The sequence below is a fragment of the Gossypium hirsutum genome, chromosome D13 (genome assembly GCF_007990345.1).
Source record: "Gossypium hirsutum isolate 1008001.06 chromosome D13, Gossypium_hirsutum_v2.1, whole genome shotgun sequence".
NCBI classification, from domain to species: Eukaryota; Viridiplantae; Streptophyta; class Magnoliopsida; order Malvales; family Malvaceae; genus Gossypium; species Gossypium hirsutum.
The window spans coordinates 32,814,101-32,825,184 of record NC_053449.1 but is presented as its reverse complement, the minus strand read 5'-3'; the positions used below and the strand labels follow the sequence as shown (position 1 = coordinate 32,825,184).

Sequence of the window (11,084 nt, the reverse complement as noted above, 5' to 3'; positions counted from 1 at the left end):
TGATACTTACTCTTAAAAAGTTTCATTCACTTTTTCCAATGTTATTTAAACTGAACCAAACCAAGATACAAGTCCAGAAAGTGGCTTTAAACCGATTAAACCATGAACTAGTATGAACCAATTAAACCAACTAAAAAACCGATTAAACCGATGGTTGAATTGATTTTTTTTTCATTTTTAATACTTTTTTAATTAGATCGATCGGATCAGCAAATCGATAGTTTGACCATTCGACCACCAATTTGGTTTAAAAACATTGAGTTTTACTTCTAAAAACTGATATAGTTGATAGTATAACCAAATATGGCACATGACATGCCACATGTACATCATGTAAACCTGAAATGACCAAATTTTAACAATAGAAATGAATAATTTTTTTAACATAAAGACAAAATGCAATCCAACTCCTAGCATAAGAATGGAACATTAGAGCTGCAATAATGTAGAACAATATTCCGGTTTTTATCATCCGAGCTGAACTCAATTCGACCTAGTATACAATCAATCAATTAAACTCGTTTTTTTTCCAAAAACTTTAATATCCTTAGCTTTGATTGTCAAAATCAAAAGGCTATAAGCCTAATATATCAAGAGAACGATCAAACAATGTTGTAATTTGCAAACAATCACTACTGCTGTGTTATCCAAAGACTTGTTATTTAAGTACCCGAAATAAATTTAGAGATCTATATGAGACTATAACCATCCAAAATATAAGGAAAAAGTTGAACATACGCACTATTATTTAGCGCTCTTAATCCGCGGTTAACCTTACTTTCAAGTACAAATTATACATATATAATTCCACATGAAATAGGATAGCTACCAAGAAAAGCTTAGTACCTTCAACTTTTGAATGGTTAGTTAGGATTTGTTACTTAGTTTCCTCTTGCCTTTTCCAAATCTGGAAGATCTGCAATTCGGAAGAATAGAGATTAGAAATGTGATGCAAAAAACATTAACCAAGAAAAACATGGTATCATAGAAATCTCGAATTATTTCAGTAACAACTTTTTGGGATGTCAAAGAGCACTCCCTTTTCCACATAACTTGATTAGCCTTGCTGGCATGTCAGACTCGGAACTTACCAAACCCACCCCCTCCCCTGTTGTTAAACTGGTTTTTAAGTACGTAGAATTACAAGTTACTTGATTAAATGCAGAATAAATGCAACCGGGGTTTGTCATGCAACTAGGGCTGCCTTAGAGGGGTAATGAGTAAACTAAACCAGATGAAAATGTAAGTGATAAAGAATTCTCCAACTGTTCACTACCAACTTTTGGAATGTCAAAGAAGCCGCTCCTTTCCATAGAATACTTGGCAAGTCGGACTTAGAACACTAACCCAACCTACCACCCTCTCCCCTGTTAAACAGGTCTTAAGTACTTTGACTCCCCAGTCGGGATTTGTTCATAGATTGCCTTAGCAGGGGAAACACGTAAACTAGACCATATGAAAATGTAAGTGCTAAAGAATTCTCTTAACTCTTCACTAACAACTTCTCTAATTCTCTAAAGAATTCAATCATTTTGAACGTTTGGCTTATTTCTATTGTATGACCTGAGAAGGATGTCAGAACCTTAAATTGTACCCTGAATAATACAGGCTTATGTCTTCAGAATGCAATTCAATTTAATAGTTTCAGGAAGCAATCAAGTTGTCTAACTCACACAGCAATCCTTCATCATCGCTGCTTTCTTCTTCTTGACCAACATACTGCAAAAAGAAACAAATTCACATCAAATGGTTAGTCAATAATTATGAAGAATTGCAAATGTCTCTACCAATTTAAATGTAGGGACAACAAGTTAAAGTTTTTGGCTTTCCTCTTAATAATTATCAAGAATGGCAAAGAATGATGGTCGGGACTATGATTAGATGTTCTCGGGATCTTAGGCTTTTATCTGTCTTATAACTGAAGGATGCAAGGATATATTAAGCCATTCAAAAATACTAGCATTACACTTTTAAGTCCTTCTAGGAACTTTATAATTTGCCTGACAGCCAAGAAAAGACTTTCCCTTTGTTTCTCGGCAAGAAATTTTGGATTTAACGGTTAACTTCAAATATGCCATCATTTTATCCCATATCAACTGTATTTCACATCATGGAACAGAAAGCCACTTACCGTGGCATCATCGTCATCAGAGGCCAAATCAGCTGCCAAGGACCCAAAAAACTCCAGTCAGATCAATAACCTAAATATGAATTCTATACAACGATAATAGAATTAATCAGATCGACCATTAGGTAGAGAAAAATTGTTAGAATAGACAAGTAATGCTCAGCATTAAGATCACATGATAAAACCTAATCTTATTCGGACTCAGTGTGAGTTTCAAACACAGGTATGTGTCAATCATAGGTATGTTTAATTTTTCAAAAGTTTCTCCATGTATTCGGAGGATCTTGGGACATTTATACCCCCATATCCATGTCCAAATATATGTCAGACTCGTGGGTCGGAGCCAACATAAGATAAACTTCAAATAACTTAGGTGTCAGAGGACAGAACAGGGTGATTTTTAATTATACAAGCATCAACAGAAAATAAGAATATTCATGGGGTTTCTAAATTATAAATGTACAAACACCATTTCCCAAAAATGTAGGCTGGAAAGGCATAGATGAAGAGAATGAAACTGTAAACTGATATTATAAATGTTTCACCGATGTTGTAATGAAAAACCCAACACACAAGCAAGTGTATCATCTAGAAACAATCTAGATTCTTAGAAATAAGCAAGAGTGAAAAGTTTACAAGGCACATCATACAAATAGAAGTTAATAGATTAAAAACTAAAATATATTATTCAAGAACTTACAATTTGGATCTTCATCGTCTTCATCGCACCATTTGTTCCAATCAACCTTGATGTAAGGCGCGGGTTTCTCTTCTGACTTTAACAATCTTTTCCACCACCCTTTTTCTTCTTTCATGATTGAGCATATTATATTCCTTAACCCAACATTAGTTTTGCAACCCTGCAACATGAGCAAAATATTTCTTTTGAATGAAAGTCTAAAGGAATTTCTTAAATAAAATGTGAATAAAAGGGAATATATAGAAATAAAATAGTAGTTACTACAAAGCAATAGAAGAAAATTTCCGTTTGTGATAAACTTTCAGGGAAATTTTCAAGACAACCTCGCATCCTCGCATGTCACCAGTTTGCTGGTTTTTCAATGATTTAGTTTTTCACCAATGGCATTCAAATCTGAGCATCTTAAACAAAAGCTACAATATCTCAATTTGAGATTCAAATGATAAAATGTGAATAAAAGGGAATATATAGAAACAAAAATAGTAGTTACTACAAAGCAATAGAAGAAAATTTCCGTTTGTGATAAACTTTCAGGGACATTTTCAAGACAACCTTGCATCCTCGCATGTCACCAGTTTGCTGGTTTTTCAATAATTTAGTTTTTCACCAATGGCATTCAACTCTGAGCATCTTAAACAAAAGCTACAATATCTCAATTTGAGATGCTTGTGTTTCACTTCAAATAAGAAACAGCCCAAAGATCAAAGCCACTAACTAGGCTCAACTTCATGATTTCCTTCCTTCAATATTCAGCTTTTTGCCTTCAAGAAGATGCAAGATCCAAACTTTCTTAATGGCACTTGTTTAAGATCTCGATTCAAAATGCTTGTATTTTGCTTCTAATAAGAAACAGGTCAAAGATCTAATCTACAAATTAGGCTCAATTCTTGATTTTCCTTCAATCTGCAGCTTTTGACTTCTAGAAGACTAAAGTCATTATCGAAGTGTGAGATCCAAACTCTCTTATCAGCCTCATGTTATGATAGATAACATGAACCATTTCACAAACTCCACTCTTTCCCAATGCTGTTTAAACTGAATTTTTAATATTTATTTAATTAAACTGAATGTGCCGGTTGAACCGGGAATCATGGTCTGACTGGTTATATCACTGGTCCAGTTCTAAAAACCTTGCAAGATGTTTTCAGAGAGACACGCATGAGGAAACTATGTCACAACTCCATTTCAACACTCACACCCAAGTCGAGGAAAGAAATCTATTATAACTTACAAGAAGGACAAGCAAGAACTTTATGCTACCAATGAAGAACGAAAATGAGCATCTAAGATACAAAAACTCACCTCCGGAACTATTTTACCAAAAAGCTCCAAACTGAAATCGAAGGATTCTCCTTGCACTCCCATGGCAGAGAAGCTAAACAGCCCCTGAGGGTCACATTTAACAGAAATGTCTTTCGCATCAGGCAAAGAAATCGTAAGATATACCTTATCAGAGCGCTGAGCCCAAAGAACCTCCGGGTGACGACTGAGAACAAAACAAAACAAACAGTTTTAAGATCATCAAAGACAACATATATCAATTTCCATGTAAAGCACAAAGCAACTAAGTAATTTTAACCCATAAATAAGAAATCAAATAAAATGAACCCACTTTTTTTTAAATGTATTATATAGCAAGAACTAGAAAGAAAAGCCTAAAATGGTTGCGAAATCTACAATTTTTTTTACCAAAAAGATCTTTTACATGGAAAATCAAGCACTGGATTTGTTCTTAAAAATCAAAACAAGTTTAGAATAACATTTTTTTCTCTTTTTTTTTTATCAGAGGCATAAAATATTTAGAAAATCTTTTGGCAGGGAAAAGTAGGATGAAACAGTAAAAAGAAAACATGATGGAAATTTTATAAGAATCAGACAGAAAGAAAAAAAAAACTACAGAACCTCATATCTGGGTACTTGAAGCAAGAGAGTAAAACAGTAGAAAATAAAAATAAAAAGAAAGAGGGTTTGAGGGAAGATAAGAGTAGGGCTCAACGAATTTCCGAAGCTTCAAACCGAGCTCAATCGTTGGTCAAGCCGGTCAAATGGAAGGGTTTTATTATGTTTCGAGAACAGAAAATATAGAATAATGTTTTCTAGAATATAAAACTTTTTTTTTTGTTAATAAAGGATTAGGTTGTAAAGGACTTAAATCTTTAAAAAAATCTCTAGTTTTTAAAAAACATTAAATTTAATAAAAAATATAAAAAAATTGTAAAATTGTACAAAAATTATAAAATACATCAAAAATATCCTTTAACCATTAACTTTAACGGTTGGCCGTTAGAATTAATCATCCTCTGTTTTTTTTAGTTAAAATCATCATGTATCGTAACACAGCGTGGCATATGGTGAAAAATGATAAAAATAAAAATTATAGAAAAATTATAAAATATTTCTTTTGGTAAGTTAATTTTTATATTTTTTTATAAATTTTATATTTCTTTACCTTTTTTTATAATTTTATTTTGACTTTATAAAATTTTACAATTTTATATTTTATATTTTTTTATATTTTTACGATTTTTATATAATTTTTAATATTTTTATATTTTTATTAAAATTTAATAATTTTTATAATTTTTATTTATTTTTCTTTTTTATAATTTTTGCCACATATTAAGCTGTGGTTGTAACACGGGATGACTTTAACTAAAAAATTATGATCAATTAACTTTGATGGTCAACTATTAAAGTTAATGGTCAAATGACCTTTTTGATACATTTTGAAAATTTAAGTACCCAATTGAGTGTAAAAAAAGGGGGGCTTAATTGGTTTTTTTTTTAAGTTTGAGAGCTTTTTTTTATGCATTTTGAAAGTTCAAGTACCTAATTGAGTGCAAATAAAAAAAATAGAGGCTTAATTATTTTTTAAAAAAGTTTGAAGACTTTTTATACACTTAAATCATTAATAAAAATATAATTAAGAATTTAGAATATTTAATTTTGTAACACCCCATACCCGGCCTAGACGACAAGGTCAAGCCTGGAGAGTTACAACAAACGATAATCAAACACATTCAACAATTTATGATAGCACATCTTTAAAGTCTGATAAAATTTAATAAAGACAAACCAGTATCTTGATATTATCTTTCAACCAATTAAAACTACGAATATAACTAGCAAAGTTCATAGTACTAAACGGTATAAAACATAACCAAGCTCTCCGTTCGCCGACCCGATCAAGTCTGTGATTTACCTGAAATTCATTCAATAAATGCTAAGTTAATATATCAAGAAGGACCCAACTGTTTACATATTTAAAGACTATCGGTAACCAAGATATCTAATATGTCTATGTAGAACCAAGGTACAATTCATTCAGTTACAAATCAAAGTCATATAACACTCAAGTCATAATCAAATGCAGAACATAACAGATATAGTTACTTAATACCAACCGCTACACACCATCTCCGTCCAACCCAACACACCAGATAGGGTATTTAATACCCATCCAACCCTACACACTAGTCTATGTCAGTCTAACACGTTTCAGAGATTGCAGACTAGCTGTCAGATTAGTGTACATATACCAGAGATTTAACCATTGGTTCAAAACATAATACTTCCTCCTGATTCAATTCTCACCCAACGTATATACATATTTCACACAATAGTTAATATAGAATTTTATATGAATATTCAAACACGCTCATACTCGTATATAGTAAATCAATTCTAGAAATCTTAGTCAAACACAATGCACACGTGAATAATTAGTACTCAAGTTCCAGATCACAGAATATCAATTTATGCAGATAAATTTAGTTCCACAGCCTCATAGAATGCTTGCATTCAATCTGAACGTGTGACCCCACATGGCTTGGCATACGCCCGTGTGTCCTACACGGCCCAACAAATGGTTGTGTCCCCTATTCGTGTGCATTTTATTTTGTAACAGTGAGGTACATGACCTGGACACACACCCGTATCCTTGGCCAGTGTGAACCTAAATTTATAATTAGTGGGTTACACAACCTGGACACAAGCCTATGTCCCTGACCCGAGTGAACCCTGCACTAACAAAGCCACACGCGGTCTGGACACACGCTCGTGTCCCTTGCCCATGTGGCTCTTATTGGGTAATCAGTGAGTTACACGGCCTACCACACAGCCGGTTACACGGTCGTGTGGTGTCAATAGCTATGTTTTTCGGTGTCTAAAATTTGTAAAAACTTGGGTTTTTGGTACGCACCTAACGTAAAAAGATCAACGTAGAAGATTCTTGAGACCTAAAACGAACATTCAATCACTAATTAAGCAACAAACGTTTAGATTAAAGAGCAACCAAATTCGTCAAAATGTTTCGACACAAACCCAACTCAACACCGCAATTACCTCTGTACAGCATCGCAATTCACAAATCAAGAATTTACGGGAATCATTATCCTCGAGACTTTCCCCTAAGGACAATAATCAAACATATAAACAAATGGTTCGCACAATTAAAGTAAGAAACCAACTTGGCGAAAGTGACAACACTAACAATTACAGTTATGGAACAACCGAAGTCACGAAGTTAACGGAAAGGAACTTACCTGATAATAGCAGCAAATACGAACAAGAAGTCAATGATTGATAAAAGAAAAAAGGAAAAAGAAGTATGAAAACAAAAAAGAAAAGAAAGAAAAAAGAATAACGAAAAGAAAAGGAACTAGGGGAGGAAGGGAAGAAGAGGAATGTTCTTTTAAAATTATTTTAACCACTAACAAGTTTTCCAACAGTGTGCAAAAATATTTCCTAATGCGTACGTTGAGACTCGAACACAGGACTAACATAATACAAAAACTTAACCATTGAACCAGCAGGCTCATTCTTGTTATAGATGTACACCGGATTACATTTAAGTCAACGAATCAAAAACAGAGGTTAGTTACAATTGAATTAGCAAAACTTCTAAGGACGCGACTCAAACTCCCAACCTCAAGCACATAAGCAAAACACATAACCACAGATATAAAGACTCAATTATGCTAAAACCCAACACTTAAACACTTAAATTTTTGGGGTGTTAATATTTTTAAAAAATTTATTATTAACTAAAGAAATTTTCATATAAATGATAGTTTAAAAAAAGTAATAAGATTAACGTATATTCATATTTCACACAATAGTTAATATAGAGTTTTATACAAATATTCAAGCACGCTCATACTTGTATATAGTAAATCAATTCTAGAAATCTTAGCCAAACACAATGCACACGTGAACAATCAGTACTCAAGTTCCAGATTATAGAATATTAATTTATGCAGATAAACTTAGTTCCATGGGCTCGTAAAATGCTTGTATTCAATCCGAACGATGCTCAGAATATGGTAAAATTTCGTAAACAGGGCCACACACCCGTGTGCTCTCACACGGCCTGGCACAAGCCCATGTGCTCGCCCGTATGTCCTACATAGCCCAACACAAGACCGTGTCCCCCATCCATATGCTATTTATTTTGTAACAGTGAGATACACAGCCTGGACACATATCTGTGTCCTTACCCCTTGTGAACCTAAATTTATAATCAGTTGGTTACACGGCTTGGACACACGCCCGTGTCTTTAACCCGTGTGAACCCTGCACTAACATGGCCACACACAGTCTGTACACATGCCCGTGTCCTGTAACACCCATAACCTGTCTCTGTCGCCAGACTAGGGTTACGGAGCATTACTGTGCAATTGAAAAAATTTAAACATCATAACATTCAATAACTTAACTATATCATAAATCAATCATTCTCATACATTTCGTCCTTAAATCGAGCCTTTGAGGCCCTATAAATAGCTTGGAAGCAATTCGGGACTAATTTGAAACAAAACGGAAAGTTTAGAAAAAAGAAAAAAATTTAAAATAAGGGTCACATGGCTATGTGGAATCACCCTGGGCCATGTAACTTTCGAACAAGGGACATACTACCGTGTCCCAACCCATGTCCTCACTCGTGTAACTCACTAAGTAGGGTCACACGACCGTGTCACACACCAGTGTGCCAGGCCGTGTAACTCACTGAGTTGCCCCACATGCTCGTGTGTCAGGCCATAAGCTCGACCATGTAACTCACTGACTTGGAACCGTAAGAAATCTCAAATGACACATAGTTGTGTCATCAGGCCATGTGCCTCACATGGCCGTGTGACAGCTCGTGTCCTAGTGTCACGGACTTAGGTTTTTCCCACATGATCCATGCGGCCTTAGGCAGCTTCTTTGCTCAAAACTGCCTAAGTCAACCTAACTTGCAACGATAAAGGATTCAATGTAATTCCCTCACTGCTTCCACGAAGAACAGCAGAAGAACGAAGCAAGAACGAACCTTGAAAGATGAACAAAAGCAAGAACGCTTGAGAGAAAAAGTTTAAGTGAATACTCTCAAAATTCTTATTTACAACTGAATGAATTACAATGAGCAAAGAGATCTCTATTTATAGTTGAGCCTCAAAGTACATCAAGGCTACAATCAAAAGTTGTATACAATTAGAACTCTAAGACACAATTAGAAGCTGTATACAATTAGAACTCTAAGATTACATAATCATATCTTATTGGATTACTTTCCATATTTACCAGGCTCTTGAGATGGGCTTCTAATCTCTCTAGGCACCGGGCCAGTTTGGTTGAGCCAAATGACCTCCCTCAAATACGATGGATCACACAAGTTTGTCATGGTTGCATGCTCCCATGCGTAACCCATGACATTCTCCCTCACTTGTTCTAGCGACGCCCTTGTTGCATCCTCCTTATGAAACTGGTCAATCTTCCCTTGGAATTGTCACAATGCCTCGGCAGGTTCCCAACTTGCTTCGCTATCAGGAAGTCCCTTCCATCAAACTAAGTACTCATGCCATGGTCGATGGTACTTTTGTTTAATTACCCGATCTGCCTCAATGTTTTCGACTTCACGATCATACGACGCCTTTACCCTCATCGGTGCTCGTTCGGACTTGCCTCGATTCGGATCCTCTTGATCCCCATAAAATGGCTTAAGCATACTTACATAGAAGACCGAGTGGACTTTAAGTTTTGCTGGCAGCTCAAGCTTGTAGGCCACCTCGCCTACTCTCTTCAAAACTTTGAACGACCCTTTATACCTTCGCACAAGACCCTTGTGCAAGCCAGTATATCGCAAAATCAAGTAGTTTAGCGAGGACTGGGTCACCCACTTGAAATTGCACAACCCTTTGTTTTTTATCAGCCCACTTCTTGCTACGCTTACTTGCCTTGTGTAAACAAGCTCTAGCCAAGTCATTCTTCTCTTGCCAATCTTTTGTGAATCGATAGGCTGCCGGATTTGGTCTTGTATAATGGGTCACAACAGCGTTGGGTGTGAATGGTTATTAACCCGTCACTATTTCAAATGGACTTTGATTCGTGGCTCCACTTAGCTGCAAGTTGTATGAAAATTAGGTTACATCCAACAACTTTGGCCAATCCCTTTGTGTAGCACTTACGTAGTGTCGAAGATATGTCTCCAACAAGGCATTTACTCGTTCAGTTTACCTATCAGTTTGTGGATGCATGCTCGTGGAGAAGTTCAAATCTGAGCCCATTGACTTGAACAACTCCGTCCAGAACCGGCCCGTAAATCGCCCATCTCGATCACTGACAATAGACAGTGGCACTCTTCAATATTTCACCACGTGTCTAACAAACAACCGAGCTGCTTCCTCAGCAGGGCACTCCTTAGTCGCTGGAATAAATGTCGCATACTTTAAAAATCGATCCACCACAACAAGAATACTCTCAAACCCGTCAGACTTAGGTAAACCAATAATAAAATCCATGGATAAACTTTCCAATGGCCTTTCCGAAACTGGCAAGGGTTGAAGCAAACCGGCTGGAGTCTTTAACTCAACCTTGTCTTGTTGGCACACTAGACAAGTTTTCACATAGGTTTCCACATCAGCACCTATGTGAGGCCAGTAATAACGTTCCTCCAAAAGGGCCAAAGTGCGATACATCCCTGGATGGCCTGCCCATTTCGAGTCATGACACTCCTTCATGACTTCCTTACGGAGTTTCCCATAATGGGGCACATAGAGGCGGTGTCCATAAATGTATAACAGCTCCCCATCAAGCCAAAATCTTCTTGTTTTTCCCTCATAGCTCAATCAAATTTTAGGCCGTGGGATCATGAGACAATCCCTTTCGAATGCGTTCTAACAAGGAACCATCCAGTTGACTAATTACTACGAATTCCATCTTTCGACTGAGTGCATCAACCACAATGTTGGCACTTCCTGGTTTATATTCCATTATAAA

General features: G+C 35.8%; 1 protein-coding gene across 3 annotated transcripts; it reads right to left on the bottom strand.

The window, feature by feature from the left end:
• Window positions 1-717: 717 nt before the first annotated feature.
• On the bottom strand, window positions 718-4,945 carry LOC107918285 (co-chaperone protein p23-2). Of its 3 annotated transcripts, XM_016847813.2 has the most exons (6): window positions 4,731-4,945; window positions 4,131-4,314; window positions 2,829-2,988; window positions 2,132-2,163; window positions 1,674-1,719; window positions 718-916 (listed from the first exon to the last, which is right to left on the bottom strand). In XM_016847813.2, exons 1-6 carry the CDS (start codon window positions 4,733-4,735, stop codon window positions 882-884), a joined length of 462 nt encoding a protein of 153 aa, XP_016703302.1. In that variant the 5' UTR covers window positions 4,736-4,945; the 3' UTR covers window positions 718-881. The 3 variants fall into 3 exon arrangements, 2 of the variants coding, with proteins under 2 accessions (XP_016703302.1, XP_040964773.1); XR_005922820.1 differs by lacking the exon at window positions 718-916 and having other exon boundaries at window positions 2,132-2,214; XM_041108839.1 differs by lacking the exons at window positions 718-916; window positions 1,674-1,719 and having other exon boundaries at window positions 2,137-2,201.
• Window positions 4,946-11,084: the final 6,139 nt, after the last annotated feature.

What these genes read in the sequence shown, in the direction of transcription:
- LOC107918285 (XM_016847813.2), bottom strand. An exon ending in TTGGTAAAATAGTTCCGGAG is followed by an intron (nt 2,989 to 4,130) that starts GTGAGTTTTTGT and finishes CTCATGTTGCAG; the next exon opens with GGTTGCAAAACTAATGTTGG. An exon ending in CGATGATGAAGGATTGCTGT is followed by an intron (nt 917 to 1,673) that starts GTGAGTTAGACA and finishes TCCGAATTGCAG; the next exon opens with ATCTTCCAGATTTGGAAAAG.